This window comes from Sesamum indicum, linkage group LG7 (assembly GCF_000512975.1).
Source record: "Sesamum indicum cultivar Zhongzhi No. 13 linkage group LG7, S_indicum_v1.0, whole genome shotgun sequence".
Classification (NCBI taxonomy): Eukaryota; Viridiplantae; Streptophyta; class Magnoliopsida; order Lamiales; family Pedaliaceae; genus Sesamum; species Sesamum indicum.
The window spans coordinates 4,291,306-4,309,144 of record NC_026151.1 but is presented as its reverse complement, the minus strand read 5'-3'; the positions used below and the strand labels follow the sequence as shown (position 1 = coordinate 4,309,144).

Genomic DNA, 17,839 nt, shown 5'->3' with positions numbered 1-17,839 from the left:
CCAGTGGCGGAGAATTATTGATGTATATAGAGGATTCCAATGTTCTTTCATGTCTTATATAAATACATTCTTCTGTTTTTCCTTGTCTGGTGAAGTTATTCTTCCTGGTTAAAAATCCCGGATCTTGTTCCACTCTACAGACAGCAGGCGCAGCATGAGGATCGTTAATTTATATCTTAACCATGATAGCGTTTAGAGGAGCACTACATTAAAATCTGAAACTGATTAATTATCATTGGATGACGAAGTAGGATGTATTCCCTGGTTATGCAACTGACATAAGAGAGTACTAAAACCAAATGATTTACATCTTACTACCAAAAATCTCTGCAGGAACATTTTCCATCCTTGAAATGATGGAACCTCTTGTTATCTCTTACGATAAATTCACGTTTCTCAAAGCTGGACAAGATCTTGATAAAATTGTGGCAGTCCCCACAAATCCTCAGGTTCTTTATGATCCGCAGTGTGGTACCTGGAGAGGTGCTAATAAGCCCATAAGCTATGGCTAATCTTTCACTGTGATAAAGTAGGGCTTTTTCTTTTGCTTCCTGATCAAGATCATGGAGGACATATCTTGTATCGGGTACATAACCAGCTTCTCTTGCCTCCTTGCTCAAGGACCTCAGCTTCTCATATACCATACTTCTGTTTGGACGTGCACGTTTCTTGTCTGAAACCAGGTTCTCCTTTACCCTCTTCCTCATTTTTGCTGGTTTTGCATCTAAAACTTCGGTTCTCGGTTGATTTGGTAGAGTCTCCGGCACTTCCAGGCTTGGTTTGGTTGGCATTTTGGGGATAATCTCTGTGGCCTCAGCTTTTTCATTGGACTTCCTCAGAAGATTAACTAAGCTTCTATAGTGATCCAAGGATGGACTAATGCCATAGTCTTGACTCATTGATTCAAAATATGCTTTCCCTTTCTCCACAGCTCCCAGGTGCTCACAAGCCTTTAAAACGCCCAAGAACGTGTTATCGTTTGGTTGGATCCCTTCTTTAGCCATCCGGGAGAAAACTTGAATTGCTTCTTTGTCTTGTCCGTTTCCCGCCAGACCCATTATCATTGTATTCCAAGAATCCATGTTCTTGCAAGCCATCTGCTCAAAAACTCGACCTGCGCGTCTGTAATCTCCCAGCTTAAAGTAAGTATCTATCAGTCTATTGAAGATGGCAACACCGTAATCTGATGGGAATCTCATTATGTATTCGTAAATCACATCCCCAGCCTGTAGAAACTTCATGTCCACAGTAACTTTCATTAATTCTAAGACATCGCTCGAGTCTGCAAGAATTCCATTTCTTCCCATCTCTTCCAGTGATTCAAGAGCTAAATTTATATTCCTCTCTCTGCAGAAATGCTGCAAATTTGAGTTCAATGGCTTCCTTCGACAAGCCTGAACCTGGAGCATATCTTGGTGAGAAAATTTCAACGCCCAATTCTGACACTTTTTCTTGAGGAAAACGGTTAATGTCAGATTCTCCATATGAAGAGTGATAGAGCATTTAAGCATTGGATGTGAGCAGAAACTCATGGAACGAGCCATGGCCATACCTCGTACCATTGTCTATTACCTTGGAAACTGAATTAAGATAGTGGTTCTTGCTTTGAACATCAACCTCAATGGTGTTTATGAATTGGAAAGGCTCTGGGAATTGTTTGGTCCCATGAAAAGATATGCAGTATTATGGGCTGTGGACGCCTTATCCACTTGGAACTTGGGGAAATTGTTATCTGTAGAAAATATCTTACACTATTGATAACCAGAAGAAATGTAATATCGTTTACTCTCTGCTTTATAAATATCCAAGTGAATTGTACTACATAAAATAATAACAATAGTAAATTGTCCTGCGCGCGCAAAGTTGCAGTCAATTTTTCTTTTTTACTAGCAATCAAGTTCATTTGAGCATGCCAGAATTTGAATGATAAACGCAGGAAAAATGAAAAACCAAAATGGGAGGAAGAAATGCTTCAAAATCTATACATAAGCGTTATGAAAGTTTGTCAATATCTGAGATAATCTCGTCTTATGTCCTGTAAACGGTTATGTCCAAATTTGAGTTTTGAGCTGAAAGCATCAAGAATATTGAGGAATTTTGAGTACCATTTTCCATAAATATAAATCTTAGTCAAATCTTGCGGTGCAAGAAGGTTCAGCTTACAAGTGACCTACCACTGCAAAAAGGACATATGTTCAGATAACAATTCAAAGAATATGTTAATCAATAGTGTTTACCACTGTGAACAGTGAAATGAAGAACAAAGTTGCAAGTGAAAGGTATTTCTGCACGTCGAGCTCTTGATTCTGTTTGGGTCATTTGTGTTAATTAGCTCTTCAGGATGGTAGGTGAAGGGGTTTTTTCATAAGGAACTCCTATTTGTATAGATTTATGATGAAGGTCAACTTGGAAAACTTCACAGAACTCCCTGAGCAGTGATATATGAGTAGTATCCACCAAATCGTGATTATCAGCGTGATGATTATCTTCTTCTCTGCAACCTTTAGATGGAAAACTTCCTTTTATGATCCCGTTAAGGCTTCCAACTTGACGATCCTTAATCCCACAGGGTACTATCTGCTGAAAGGGTGTTAAGTCTGTGGTCACGTTCAATGCCAGGCCATGATATGTTATCCATTGTGATACTTTTACACCAATAGCTGCTAATTTCTGGTTACCTGAAAGAATTTGAGAAGTTGAAACCACATAAACAATGAGTGCCAAACACCAACGAGAGAAGAGACCTGGATCTACTCCTAAGCAGCAAACTAAAGGGATAGGAAACAAGAATACACTTAATAGATAATCAGTCCTTCATTTCCAGAATGCTAAACCAAATAAGGGTAGAAAGGAAGAGCAAAATATCCGACAGGGATTACTAGTAGAGAAATGTTTACTGCAGAACTGGTAATTTATTCTCAACTGCATGAATAAATTTCAGTAAAAGCTTTCTACACCAACAAAAATCATGAACGATGCATATGACAATAATGCTCCCTTAATTCTCAAAAGCATCTAATGCAACAGATTCCATATGAGCATACTTATTCAAATTGTTAAGGACTAGGCTAACTTCTCCACATATTTGATGTACTACAGAATTTTAAGGCGAAGTGCGTTACATCCTAGACTGTGCTATTCATGTTTACATTAAGTGCTGGATAATAGAATCTTTGGCATACAATTTTCAAGATTTCTGAGCTTAAATTAATCTGAGAAGTCTTTTGCACTAGAGAGTGAAGGGCACTGGTGAATACAACCCATAGCATATCTATACAACCCCTCACAGTTGTAAGATCCTGGTGCCTAATTCACATTTGTACAGCTTCCACGGTTATGAGAAAGAGCTTGGATTCTTTCAATTGCGCAGCACACTTGATGTTGAAGGGTACTCACTTACACCTTTTTGGAAGAATTTGTTCAAGTTAAGAATTGAATCATCCACCAGACCAGACCAATGCACAGAAATAAGTCATGCAAAAGTGGATACTCATATGCTTCTTTCCAAAGAGCAATTCTGAAGGATTTAAACTTTATCATATATTTTGTGGCAAATGGCTAGATGCCCTTCTAGACCAAGAAAACATATAAAATCGGATTATAAGACATACCAACCCAAACACCGGTCAAGCCCTCAACTCGTGAAGCTTCAATAGAAAATGTTGATTCAAGAGCACGAATAACTACCTCTTCAAGTGCTCTAAGATACCAATGCAGATCCATCTTGTGATGCCGAAGATTGATAATAGGGTACATGACTAGCTACATACAACAAGCATATATAATAGGTCAGGACAAATAACCAACCCAAAGACTTACCTCACTCCGTATATATCTTCTATTCATCAGGTTAATACATCTTCGATTGACCAACCACGCACATAAATTCACACACATCTAAAATATATTCTTTATCAACTAAAAACGTCCCTACAATTTCCAAAAAGATTGTCACATAAGTATCAACTCAAGAGAATGTAAAATATATATACCTGACCAGGGCCATGATATGTAACTTCACCACCTCGTTCAGTTCGATACAAATCAAAGGGAGCACTATTCACATCAAAATTCAAGAACTCTTCTGAACTCCCAGTGCCCAGTGTGTAAACAGGGTGGTGTTGTAAAACAATCAAAGTGTCAGCAAAATCTTCGTTAATTTCACTCAATACTCTTCTCTCCTTCACAATGGCCTTCTGCCAAGACCATGCCTCAGCATATGGAACCAGCTCCTTGTGCAAGTCATACAAATCACACCTAAAATCACCGAGAATGAAAAGACTCTGCATACCGACTGATAAAAACTACAGTTTACAAGTGGAATTCTAAAATTTACCTCCTTTTGGATACAGGGGCAGTTGAAATGGCTGAATTAACATGCCAAGAATGAATCTTGCGGGTTGTTCTCGACGGCTTATGAAACAAGAGCGGCGGGGCGGAGCTCAAAGTAAGGTTGGCCAAGAAAATCATATTTCAAGAACGTGCTTTTATCTGTGTGATAATGGGAGGAAATTGGGAGGTGGGCAGGCCATTATCAGGGTTGTAACTGTAGTTGTTACTCAGACACACAGAAATCACAAGGACAAAGAAAGACAATCAGAGAAAAGGGAGGAGGGAGATTTGGGATGGTGACCAACAGCTTCCATGTCGACGTTGCTGCTATTTTGGAGTGGCGGACCAACCAAAGGTAACGGCGGCACGGAAACTGGAAAGGTCAAAAGTCGAAAAGCTGTGTTGTATTGGGACTAAATTGAAATTTGTAGAAACTTATGGGCGACTTCATGAGAACATCTGAGTAAGTATTTTTTTACTTTGAAGTTTGGGTAATTTATTTGAATTTGCAAGATAGACTGTTAATAATTGTGAGATAAAATTATAAGTGGGATGTTTAATACCATTCTATGTTTTCATACCAATTAATTTAATTATGAAATGACATTTCCACCCTTACCACTGACAAAAGAAAATCTTCATACTCATTCCATCGTCTTCTCCACCATGCTAAGTTTTAGTCCCACGCTATTGGTTTACTATTTTCCCCTGCCCATGTTTTTTGTTTCATTTTTGGGCATTTTTTGAGATAATATAAAATACATTTAATGTTTGTTTTTTTTTTATTTTTTACATTTTATCTGTGTATTTTTTATTTTTTTACTTTCTATATATTATATATACATACATATATATAAATATAAAATAAAAGAGACATAATTTGACAATAAATAGTAATTTTTGTCTCCAAAAAATACAACATTTATAATATACATATTTATATATAAAAAATATATGATTTGACAATGAACAATTATTTTTTTGTCCCAAAATCCCAACATCACACATACACTATTTATTTTAAAATATCAACATAAATTCAAACATACTATCTATCTCTAACCGCATTTATTTATTTATATTTTTCTCTCTTTCAATTTCCAAAACACCAAAATCAAACACTTTAAAAATAAAACCAAACACTTTAAAAACAAAACCAAACACTATGGAAAGTTTCTTGAACCAAAGAAATCGAAGACGGGGAGAGGGGAGGTGTTGACCTGGGAAGAAGTAGGTGGGCGACCGCGGGGAAGAGGATTGAAGGTGGCCACAGGGAGGGAATAGGACGGCGGTAGGTAAGAGGAGGGGACAATAGTAAGTAACAAATTTACAAAAGAGAGGATAATTGATTAAAACTCGGAATAAACTAAGATTATATGTAGATATCATGATACCAACATGACCTAATCGATATCTCACAAGTGGTCTATGAAAAATGAAATTGGGGCCCAGAAAAAATAAAAGAATTGAACAGCACAAATGAGTCTACCAAAAAGAAGCCAAACTTGACAAGACTTGCTGCTCCTCTACATCGATGCCAATAGTTGTCCCATTTCTTCGACAGCTGGGATGTTCTCGGTAGGATATACTTTAACTACTAGCTGCACAAAGCTTGCATACTTGTCAAGAAACTCGCCCTGCCATAAGCCGGATAGCATCAGTTAGAGGAGAAAAATGTTTCTTCTGGTTAACAAAGAATTAATGAGCAACTAAGTACCACCTGGCACCTGGACTATATAAGTAAAAATTTATTCAAATAGATAATATTCACATATCCATAAAAGATTTTCATAAGCAATATAATAGTTAAGCATGACTGTGTTTGCATTTAGAATAACATGTTGGTTCAATCATTGTTAGTCCCTGATATAATTTTTCTTTAGGCCATGCTTATTCAAACGATTTGACAGAAGCCTCAACATGTGAACATGGAATTTTCAAAAGAAGCCGGATATTACAAGCCAAGGAACAATGGAAAATGAAACCTAAAGGAAACAAGGCAGTTTGATCAAAATACCAACAGATATTGCTTAACTGGGTATACATTTTCTAACATAAAATGCGATGGAAACAGCTTGAAGGTATTTAAAAAAGTTGGTCATTACACTTGGGTGGAGACGGAATTGAAAGTCTATCTACTTCCATTCATCAATATCACTTGGTTCCAAAGACCTCAAGAGGGAAAAAAAAAAGGTTCCACTTCATCACCCACTACAGTCTCATTCTCATGTAAGATTAAATCTCTTAATGCATAAATGAATTTCTCGAGAAAAGTTTCATCAAATCATATCATGAAATTATTATTTTATGGTAAAAAAGTTACCATCTTACCAAAAGATCAGGGAGAGATCAGTTTTACCAAAGTTATTTTCAGTGTTGAGTTCAGATGTGCAGTGCTATACTGGATCTCTAATGAGCACTTAGTTTCTTCAGTACTACAAGTTGCATTACCATGAAATATAATTGAAAAATAGTGCAAGATAATTTTCAAACCTATATGAGATGCACCTCCACATTATAAACAAATACCTTGCACTTCTCCCATAATGAAGGCAACAGTTCTTCGGAGGTCATATTCTTCTGCAATTTCTTATACATCGCAGTGATGGACTTATCAACCTACAGAAAAAAAATGTCTTCAGCAAATATTGAAGAAACCAAGTCCTAAATTGTCAAAGTGTAACTTGTCTCACCCCAGATAAACTTGATTTTGCAACCTTCCGGAGATCTGCTTTTGATACACCAATCTGGAAAGGGACCTGCAATATTTGGATACTTGTCTTTAGATTTAACATAGATGTAGACATGGGCTTAGTTAGAACTTAAGCTGGTTTTTGCATGTAATCAGTTCATTTGAATCACAATCACGAAGATATGATGCATGACCCCGTTCACTGGAAGAATGGTAAGACTAGTAGATATTTTTGACAGTGACATGTTCCACAATGCTAACAGGTTCTGTTATCTCTTTGTTTGTTGTTTCAGAACAGTTAATGATAAAGATGCTTGATAAGCTGGATTCTACAAATAGAACTGGAATATCATGTTGCATCAATATCACCATGAAATCTGCTGCAGAAGAAATTGATCAAACTACTTTCTTAGCACTTATTTTTGGTATACTCTCACAATGTCATGTGACGAAGTAAAAAGTCATGGTTGAAGTGGAAAGGAAAAGTCAATCCTTCCGAAACACATTAGAAGCTAAGATAACTCTGGACAGATGGTTACATCAAATCAAGAGAAAGGCAGAAGACTGTAATTTAATCAAAGAACAAAGGTTACATTCAAATGCTTGTGAACACATGCCCAGGATCAGATAGGTAATTCTAGACAGTATTCTGCCTCCCAAAAAATACATCCATAGAGAATTGCCTACAAAACTGTTACAATGATAACCTCCACAAAATGATATATGCTTCTAAGGGACTTTCCACAATAGCTGTCTAAGCATTCCAGTGGACTAATATATTATCACTATGAACTGATCTGCCATTTGCTATAGCAGCAGCAGAACATCAGAATAAGTTTTCAATTTAAATCAAGCATGTTAGTCTACTTCAAAGCGTCAAGTCAGGTATAATTACTGGGGTATAGTTCTCTCTAATTAGAAGAAATACATTTGAGACCCTACTGACAAATGAAGCCTGCAACTGAAAAAGCTCCAACTCCAGTTTAGGGAGTCATGGAATTTATAGTAAAAATCATTTAGCAGAGGTAATTAAGAGAATCAAAACATCAAGAACTGTGTGCTCGCGAGGGCATATGCTTCAAGGAGGAAGAGAAGTGTTATATGCAACCCCGTAAACTAACCTCTTCTGGTGTCATTACGGACAGTAAATCCTCTATCCTCCGAGCAAACTGGAAAAGCCGTTCGAATTGCTGCATTTAAGAAAGTGATGTAAAATACTCATTTCTTAAAACAAAATTGATAACAAATTGGAAGAATAAATTATTCAAAATCTGAAGATGGTCAAAAAGGAATTTACTTAGAGGGGCACCAACAGTTTTTTCTACAGAGATAACCATGGCAAGGATGTTTTTGCTTTCCTCTAATATTTGGATTTTGAGTTTTCAGTCAGTGGGAACTACGGAGTATGCAGAGGTCTAGAAATTTGTGAGCAAGGAGGATGATTAAGATTTGTGGGTTGAAACTGATGCCTCGGTGGTTACTAAATTCTTTCAAGAGAAAGGGCCTCTGCTGCATGGAGATTACTCAACCCACAGGAAGGATTAGGTATCTGGTGATATGCTCAACAATAATACTACAGATTCTCATTGAGCCGGAATCAGAGAAGCGGTTATTAGATAACTGGGGTTGTACAATAAGTGCAGCAATAATTCGCAAATTTAAAACGTCAAAGGACAGATAGTGAAATAAATGCTTGTATCCAAATGTTCCAAGGTAAGAAATTAGTATTAGCATTATATAAGAGAAATACAATTCCCATATTTTATGTTTTCTTTGTATTCATGGCTGAGGAAACAGTCATTGGTAATGCATGAAGGAGAAAACTTACATAGTATATGATTGTGTTTATATAGCGTGTGCAAGATTGATCATAAGATTCACTTGCTTGGTGATAAAATTTTGCTAAAGTGGGCACAACATTCGCCAGGTCATACAGACTGCAGATCCCAACCAGCTCATGAGTAAAATAATTTGGAAATGCTAAAATTCAGAAAGGAATTTTAGGGATGTAGTCCAAGAAAATATAAATCAAGAAATATGAGTCCGTGTGAAGTTGATAACCTGTTCTGAAATGCTGCATAGTTTTCCAAGAGCAGAACATCTGCATATTTTAAGTCTGCTTGAGAAATTTTGTCCAATGTCACAAACATTATTGTCACCTGTCAAATTTATGATTTCAAACATCTCAGAGAAATCAATACCATATCTTAACTAGAAAATGGAATATATGATCTGAGAAAAAATATATAATTGAAACTATTAGCTTTAATTTGCTAATTCAGAGGCTACGGCAGCGAAAAGCAGACTTTCATGCACATATATCTTATTGGCAATTAAATAGTTCCTCAGCAAATCTAATTCTAATTGTTTCTCTTTGTTTTATACTCCAAACTGATGTTATACATTACATTATGCATCAAGGATTCAAATGAACTGTTAGGTCAGGTAAACTGTAAAATAGCAGAGAACTGGGACTGCTTGTCACATCCTACAACGATGCCTTTCTTCAATCAAGAGTAAATATTTCATATTATACTGCTAAAGTAGACTTTCAGGTTCCGAAGGGCATGGTTTACTCTAAAGAAACTGAACATAAAAAGAATGCATATGACATCAGTGGGTGCATACGTGGTCAGAGTCCTGCAGAGATAGAAGCAAATAAGATGAGCAAAGTAGTTCATTGTTACAGATAATTGTTCAACAGTGTTAAGAGCACTCATAATTTTTGTGTAAGCCTGACCAACCCAAATGATTGTTCAACAGTGTAAAGAGGACTAACAATTTTTGTGTAAGCTTGATCAACCAAATCCCTTGACTGTCCCTGGATGTACTGCTCCATACGGGTCGCAAGAGTAGCAAATCTATCCAAATGCTAAACCCAATAAATTCATGTCTGATGGACGAAAAGCACCAAGTGAAAAAGGAAGCCACAAGCATAATAAGTGCAGTTAACAAAGAAGCTCCTTGAAAATAAATACAAAATCCTGAATACAGACGATCTTGCCACAAATTTCCAAACTACAATAGAGCCAGTAATAAGCAAAATGACGCGAAGAACTAGTGTGATTTGATTCTCTTCCAGATGATATGTACACACACTCCACTAACACACCCCAGCACGTGGGGGTGGGTTGGCTCCTTCTGGAAAGCTCAGCTGTATTGGAGAAGAAAGAGGGGGACAGATCCATGCCAAATAACACAAAGCACCTATGTCCTAAATCCAGTGATTTTCTTGTATTAGGTGCAATTTAACAGTTTTCTAGCGAATAGACATAAAACGGCCACACTGTTTCAGCGAACATGTGAAATTACTGCATTCTAAGCATCTTCAAGACTATCAATATGGGCTAGGCAAAAAATTGTTATCCATAATGGACATCGTGTTCATAACTTAAACTTCTGATGAACTTTTTACAACTAAAATATACGTGCTAAAGCAACTATAAGACGCAACACATGTTATAGCAATATCATAAATTTGCATTGGTTTCTGCTTCTATGCTTTTGTTGGGCTGAATGAATCAGCTACATAACGTTCATCTCTGATGGCTGCAACATGTTCAACAGCTTGTAAATAATCTTACTCAAGAAGTGGCCTATGATTGTAAAGTAAACACTATAGAAAATGTGATTGTCAATCAAAGTGCCTTGGCTCCATTACCATGTCACAAGCATCCAGAATAACCTCCAGAAGAGAAAGCATGTAAGTTATCACAGTTGCAAATTATAATGCAATCAAATGTTGCATCATAGTAATTGGTTCTTCTAGAATTTTCAATTCTACGGAAGTAAGGTCTGAGTAGTTATTTCTACACAACATCGAGGAAAGTCACATGGCAGTTGCAGCTTCAGTAACTCACCATCAAGGATCTCAATTTAAAAAAACAACAAAGAAACAAAGAATGGATAGTTGGGGACTTCTGAGTCTGCAAGCTGCACACGGCCTTTGTAGACAAATAGGTAACCAAACTAATTCCCTTCAGAAAACTGAGAGTCCCAGGTGTTCATGTCTGTAAGATACCATCAAATGCAGAAAATCTTTAACCAAAATAACCAAGAATTTCAGTTATTCTTGTATCGATTTTACTAAAAATGAGCGAGCAAACAGAATATACGTAGCACGGCATTGATTGTGAAATAAATTTAAAGCACGTATAACAAACAAATCCTACTTGCAGCTGCTGCAATAGATACCAATGCTGGAAATGGCAGCATTGACACTCTTTGGAAATTTTATCCACTTTCCTCGAAAGTTGAAACTAACAAAGTCATATGCCTCTATAAAAAGATGATATATAATAATCACCCACACCATTAGGAGAAAGGTGGTATAAGAATAGCATTACGGTTAAGTCTACTTTACCTGGGTATATATGCCAAGACACCCACCTGCCGAACATTTCGATCATTTCTTTCAATCTGGTGGCATGCTTCATCAACAAACTGCAAACATATATAGTTATATATCACGCACATGTACACCATAGCTCAAAATAGACAAATATTCATAATTATTTAATGTCAGCAGAAGTGTACTTGTTGCTCATATTTCTTATGACTAATCTTCTTGATATATTTTCTACAAATTCCCCAGATTTCCTTTTTCAATTGTTGTTCAAGTCTTCCTTGTTACTGACAGCAGCCGGACAGAGCAATATAGGATTAAACTATCTTTCACAGTTTCTTGAAGAGCAGCTCAGATGCATTTGATAATCCTCTTCTCCATCCCCATAGAGATAGAAACTAATGAGCTTGATACTATCCTCAATTCATTTCAAGTTAAGTAACTTTAGTAGTTTCCATTTCCAGCGCTCTGAGAAATTGACAGAGCATTAAGGCATACCTCTGAATTCATCCCACAATTCATTCCAGAATCATTCGTCTGAGAATAAACAGTATCCTCCCATCAAGAATAAATTTAGCTTAGTAAGGGAATTATAACTTACACGACCAAACAACACAGAGATTCTGTTTTCGAGGTCATCAAGTAAAATACGCACATATCCTGCTGCGTCAGCTTTCTGACCAGAAATATAACGTTCAGTAATTCCATGCATTGATATACAACGCAGAGGATCAATCTTGTGGGCCCAGTCTACCACAGAATAGAAATCTTCCTAGAAAATCAACAGAAGAGAAGAAAGCAGGAAAATTTGTGAAAACATATAACTAGTTTGGTAAAACAATGAAATAATAGCAGCAGACTTCAAATTCAAGATACCTGTATTCCATCAAGCAAATCATGAAGTGACTCATTCAATGCCTGTAGATCTGTGGTTCTATTACCTGCAAAATTGACATAGGAAAACCATCATGCAATGGGCTAAAGGAGAGTTGAGAACTACAAAGAGACCAGCTTAATCATTGTCATGAATTTCCATGATACCCAAATTTTAATTATTATTACCATCAGCAGCCGCAGATTGATGGCCGTCGGCAAGACCTCCTGGTTGAAGTGCCGGAACTTCAAAGCACATGAAGAGTGCAAAAAATGAACTCTGTATTTCATTAAAAGTAACGTTCGTAAAAATGCGTGCGTTTTGCCAGGAAGAGAAGAAACATAAGTACACTGGGGTGCGGTTGTTCAGAGGCCTGACTGTCACCTCATCCACAAGGAGTGGAATAAAAACAGTGAGCATTTTGGAGTATGCTTCAGAAACGTTAGAAGTGTCAGCACTATTTGCACTTTGATTAGAGCCTGTAAAATCAAGCCATTGAGTTGGAGCCTTTGATATTTTTGTACTAGCACGAAGCTCATTTGCAAACTCACGAGCCTGGAAAATGTAAAACCATGTTTCAAGCTTGCTATTACACACTAAATACTATATAAAATCATATGAACTAAGATTGAAGTAGGTTAAAATGTTATTATTTATTATATGCACATGTTCTACAAGAACTTGAATGACCTGCAGTGCCTCAACATATTGATTATATAAGACAAATCTTCTCGGGCTCGATGCGAGAACCAATTCGAGTTTGCCAATTAGAAAACTACGTGTTTGTGAAAGAAAAGTTGCATCATGACAATATTAATAGAAATGTTATGGAAGGTGCTCTTGGGGGGTGGCCCAGCCAGTGCCCTCAAATGGGGCACTCTCATGGGCGCATAAGCCAGGGCATCTGGGCCATGCACTAGGGTACTTAAGGCATACTCCTTTTGTGCCCTAAGTCATACAGTGGTGAATAGAAATTATATCTTCCCAACTTTAGAAGGCGTCCATCACCTAATCACTTAAATACGTCTTAATATTTAAATTTTAATAAACAAAATAATATTTTTTTTACCATTCTTTTTAAAAGATTATTTATTTCATTGTTTTGTTAAGAAAGTAACTTTATACTTCTTTTCTATCGTCTCAAGAACTATCAACTTAAATCTTTCTTCATAGTATCTCATGCTTTTTACACTCAATTTTTATTCACCATCCGTTTCATACTAGTTTTTAATGTACAGCATCGTTTTAAATTTTTGACATTATTTTTTTGGGTAGATGACATTTTTGCCATCTGAACTATGCCCGTTTTTACACTTGCCATCGTATGTTTTTTTTCTCTGCAACTTACCATCTCAACTTTGCAAGATTTGCACTTTGCCATATACGATTTTTTTTTGTGGATTTTTCTATTGGAAAAACATCACATGTTATGTATTTGTGAATAATATCACATTACATAACCCTTAAATATCACAGGTGCACTGCATGTGATGTCTTTCCGACAAAAAAATTGGTTGAAAAACACTTATAAAGGGCAAAGTGCAAAATTTCATAAAATTGAGATGGTATGTTGACATAAAAAAAAAAAATTAGATGCGAAAGCATAAACGGTCATAGTTCGGATGGCAAAATGTAATTAACCCTTATTTTTTACATTTCAAAAATACTAAATAGGAAAATTTCATGGGACATATGCACCATACTAAGATATAATACCAGCAGGAGCACCTTACACATTAAAACTGTGATAAAGGCCGTTATATCTTTCTAGTATCGTATTTACCAGAAACCTATTTAGAACTATTGATCATACATCTATGGAACTTATACATAGTAGCATGTGATGTCATGATACCCAACAAACTTTGTATCTCCATAAACTTATTAAAAAATCGCAATATGTAGAACTAATGATGAAACCTAATTCCAGGATGACATAGGACTTTGCAAAAAATCATCACTCCCTCACCTCCCGGCGTAAAAGCAAATTCAAAGAGCTGCAGTAAGCTTTCCTTAAAGGATCCAAGCAATTCTTATCTAGACTCTGTAGATACAGAAGAGAAGCAGCAGCAGGAAAAGGTATCAGAACTAATGAAACAAACAAGAAAATGCAATAACATCAAACAACCAATATCTTGTAATAAATAACTCTTCATCTTACCTTCAAGTGTTGCAAAAGGCGAGCATATGTCCGGCATTTGTACCGCAGGTCAGCATGATCAGGCCTCTTCAGTTGTCCGCGCTGTTATAATCCAAGCGGCCAGAAAAGAATCCAGAATCAAAATTTTCCTCAACAGACTAATTGTTCTCAATTGAAAAGTATTTTTCATTAATACCTGAGAAAAGTAGTTCTTATCACTCATCATGAAATCCACCACACTAACAAAATAATTCCGCAGGAACTCAGATGCTCTTTGAACAAAAGTAGTTTCCAGCATTTGAAGTTCAGCACGCTTCTCTCTAACCTATACAAGTTTCAACCACCATTGCCAGCAAGGGCAATCATCCCAAGTTGTGAAATGCTAAAATCCATGTAAATACAAACTACAAATTCTTCAAATGGCACAACAAGTTTATAAGCGATATTTAATAAATGAGATAATCATTTTCCCTTTACCAAGTCACTACACGAAACCTCAGCTAAATATTGCATTTATATTATTTTATTTGTGGTCTGTATTTATGAGATGTATGTGTGCATGGAAAACGTGCGTATATTATGTCTATACTAACAATATTAATTATTAAACATAATATAATACTAGTAATAACTAGTTTATGCTTCCAATATACATAAGTAACAAAAAAGTGTAAAAATTTTTTTACTTCTTAAAAATTAAAACATGCAAATATAACTTGTGCATATTTCTTAATAACATTATTCAAATCCAAAGAGTTACTGGAATATCATTTTTTGAAATATATATTATTCAATATTTTGAAAATTATAGAACAAGTTTAACATGTCCAACCAGTATAGTTTAAAGTTCAAGGCAGATTCTTTAACCGTGAAAATTTTGACTAAAATAGTTCTAAATTTTGCCAAATCCACCCTACCTCAGCCTATTGCCATCCCTGATTCTAGTCTAGAGGGAACCTATCTTAACAAAACCAAGCAGCCAGACAGTCAAATGTAAGTAAGATGCTTTCTATATGATACTAGCAGTTCATGCACATGCAATGCATGAACAAATAAAAAAAAATACAATAAAAATATTAATATACATTAATCAATGTGTTTAAATCACGTACTTCGATCAGTTTTAATATATGACCTTATTTAGATCAAAGTTTAGTAGATCATTAACCATATATTTGTTAATTATGTGATCTAAAATGACATTATGGAAAACAATTTTATAAAATTAATTTACAAAAACACTTAATACATGATTGTAAAAGAAAAGGTTTTTTTCCTATTATAAATGGTGGTTCTCATATTTTTAGCACTTTTTTTCAAATTTTTCCCCCCAAAACAAAATTGAGTTTAGTTGAAGAAATGTATTTATTAGGATTATCAAGGATAAAAATGGAGGATTTTTCATTTTCTTTATTTTAATACATTCAATTAATACCAAAAAAAAAAAAAAAATACAACTACAACTTGGTTTTTCTTTTTTTCCCCCTTTTCATTTTTCATGTTGTTTTATTAGTGCATGCTTGTGCAATTTTTATTTAATTACAAATCTACACATAATTTTGTGGTATTTAGAGAAAGCAAAATTGGATTAACATTACTTTGGTATGAGAACTACCTCATTTTGGGGTTATTTCCATTTTTATCCTTGAGAATCCTAATAAATATACTTCTTAAACTTAAAATTCAGTTTTACTTCAGAGGGAGAAATTTGAAAACAGTGCTAAAAATAGAAAACAACCTTTCCTTTTATAACAGTATACATAAAACAGTCTTAAGCAATCTCCCACAAACTTCTCACAACAAAACACATTCTCGTGGGCTGATCGCAAGAGCTTGGTTTTGAAGCCTGTATACAGTCCTAGAGCATATTTTGGTTCTAAATTAAGAGAAACAGCATGGTCTAATCAAACTGGATGCCAAAAGGACAGAGGTTTATCTGCTCTCTGATTCAGGAAATTCAGCTCATTGGAATCTAGAAAACTCTTATAGTAAATCATGAGAGTAAAAGACATAAGCAGATAGTCTACATACAGATCTCAACTTTGCATAGCAGCGGTCCAAGTTGGGCACTTCAAGAGCTCGTAAAGCAATGGCTAGCCACTCACATGCTTCAAGATTCTCATGCATGTTTGCCTCATCAAATGATCCCCCGGACAGACATGATGCATACTGCATTTAAGAGGAAGATAACAAATAAGAAAACTGCGGAATGCTGTGACTTATGTTGGATCAAAGCATGTCATCTAAAATAAATAAGCACAACTTTCAAAATATCAAAAATCTATAGAGAGACCTCAGCCGGTATATGCAGCTTTTCAATAAGCTTGTCAAGTTCCTCAATTAACGATTTGTTGTTTACTGACTGCATTTCCAGCTTGTTATTCCCGGTTTCAATCTGCACATAGCAAAAAGATGTAGTAATATGTCAACCACAGGGCAAAGAAATGACCACAATAATTTAATGAGAAGATTTAAACATATAACAATGATATAGTTAGATTCAATTTGGCCCTGTAAGGGCATGATCAAAGATTTGGAATCAAACCAAGCAGAAAATGACCAAAGAGTAACACAATTTATAATGTAAAGTCACTTAACAATGGTATATATTTTCCAAATCAAGTAACAATGTCTAGAGATCTGTACCGACTCTATGTCCTCTCTCATATGCCTAAGTTTGACATTGAAAATGCCTAACCATTCATCCATATCCTCAACACAAGTAGTAGCCACCTCAAGCCCCTGCAGTACCTGCAGAACCCAGAAAAATTATATTATTTTATAAATAAATTTACAGGATCTTTCCAGCTGCCAACTTGAAAGGTGAAAAATAGACTTGAGCTGAAACTGGATATGTACAAAAGAAAAGGATATTGGTCAATATGATAACCAACTAAATAAAACTTGCTTCCAGGGTTTCAAATAAAGTTCATGTGAAAATTTTGACTAGTAGTTCGACAGACATCACGTTGGCCGTCAATATGCAAATGCAAAACCAGAAGAGATAAATGAAGCACCTACGTGCATTGATCAGTATTTTCTTTCCCCACTTCAGCTTCTCAATACATTACTTAATAAGTTGTTCCTTTCGGCATTTTACAAAAGAATCACTGTCTTTATGACAAAAGCCACTCTGAATGGAAAGATTAGATGCAAACAGGATTCCATGGACGAGGGAAAGCAAGAGAGTTCTTTATGGCACACAAATATATTATGAAGAAAGTATATGGAATAAAATAGAAACAATACATGCCTATATGAACTGCAAAGACCTATCACATGGGAAATCTAAAACTACCTCTCTTATCAATGGCTCATTCTCCAAAATTGCATGGACATTTGCGGCTTCTAAAGCTTGAAGCTCTCGCTTCAACCGCTCAGAAAATGCTTCTGCTTCCCCAATGCCCATGACATAACTGCGAGTTATGCAATTCTCAGTAACTTCAACATTAGGTT

At 35.7% G+C, this 17,839-nt stretch overlaps 4 protein-coding genes across 5 annotated transcripts in view; 1 reads left to right on the top strand and 3 right to left on the bottom strand.

Moving 5' to 3' along the window:
* Nucleotides 1-94, top strand: part of LOC105166199 — a gene marked incomplete in the record, with an annotated part of 2,845 nt that extends 2,751 nt beyond the window's left edge. The window contains 1 exon segment of the mRNA XM_011085462.2: nucleotides 1-94. Coding sequence (XP_011083764.1) covers nucleotides 1-21 — 21 coding nt within the window.
* LOC105166305 (pentatricopeptide repeat-containing protein At2g15690) lies at nucleotides 179-1,970 on the bottom strand. The gene has a single exon (XM_011085614.2). The coding sequence runs from the start codon at nucleotides 1,560-1,562 to the stop codon at nucleotides 315-317; it is 1,248 nt and encodes a 415-aa protein (XP_011083916.1). The 5' UTR covers nucleotides 1,563-1,970; the 3' UTR covers nucleotides 179-314.
* On the bottom strand, nucleotides 2,086-4,960 carry LOC105166198 (plastidial lipoyltransferase 2). Of its 2 annotated transcripts, none has more exons than XM_011085460.2 (4): nucleotides 4,337-4,932; nucleotides 3,993-4,257; nucleotides 3,612-3,762; nucleotides 2,086-2,678 (listed from the first exon to the last, which is right to left on the bottom strand). In XM_011085460.2, exons 1-4 carry the CDS (start codon nucleotides 4,468-4,470, stop codon nucleotides 2,329-2,331), a joined length of 900 nt encoding a protein of 299 aa, XP_011083762.1. In that variant the 5' UTR covers nucleotides 4,471-4,932; the 3' UTR covers nucleotides 2,086-2,328. The 2 variants fall into 2 exon arrangements, with proteins under 2 accessions (XP_011083762.1, XP_011083763.1); XM_011085461.2 differs by having other exon boundaries at nucleotides 2,542-2,678; nucleotides 3,688-3,762; nucleotides 4,337-4,960.
* LOC105166197 (exocyst complex component SEC3A) overlaps nucleotides 5,678-17,839 on the bottom strand; it is an 18,197-nt gene continuing 6,035 nt past the window's right edge. Inside the window, exons 7-25 of the mRNA XM_011085459.2 lie at nucleotides 17,682-17,799; nucleotides 17,030-17,134; nucleotides 16,677-16,778; nucleotides 16,415-16,552; nucleotides 14,580-14,708; nucleotides 14,405-14,485; nucleotides 14,213-14,287; nucleotides 12,628-12,798; nucleotides 12,432-12,522; nucleotides 12,246-12,310; nucleotides 11,971-12,141; nucleotides 11,388-11,467; nucleotides 9,804-9,885; nucleotides 9,086-9,183; nucleotides 8,853-8,961; nucleotides 8,146-8,214; nucleotides 7,026-7,091; nucleotides 6,862-6,951; nucleotides 5,678-5,969 (exon numbers count right to left, since the gene is read on the bottom strand). Coding sequence (XP_011083761.1) covers nucleotides 5,859-5,969; nucleotides 6,862-6,951; nucleotides 7,026-7,091; nucleotides 8,146-8,214; nucleotides 8,853-8,961; nucleotides 9,086-9,183; nucleotides 9,804-9,885; nucleotides 11,388-11,467; nucleotides 11,971-12,141; nucleotides 12,246-12,310; nucleotides 12,432-12,522; nucleotides 12,628-12,798; nucleotides 14,213-14,287; nucleotides 14,405-14,485; nucleotides 14,580-14,708; nucleotides 16,415-16,552; nucleotides 16,677-16,778; nucleotides 17,030-17,134; nucleotides 17,682-17,799 — 1,951 coding nt within the window. The 3' untranslated portion in view covers nucleotides 5,678-5,858. The remainder of the gene's footprint in view (nucleotides 5,970-6,861; nucleotides 6,952-7,025; nucleotides 7,092-8,145; nucleotides 8,215-8,852; nucleotides 8,962-9,085; nucleotides 9,184-9,803; nucleotides 9,886-11,387; nucleotides 11,468-11,970; nucleotides 12,142-12,245; nucleotides 12,311-12,431; nucleotides 12,523-12,627; nucleotides 12,799-14,212; nucleotides 14,288-14,404; nucleotides 14,486-14,579; nucleotides 14,709-16,414; nucleotides 16,553-16,676; nucleotides 16,779-17,029; nucleotides 17,135-17,681; nucleotides 17,800-17,839) is intronic.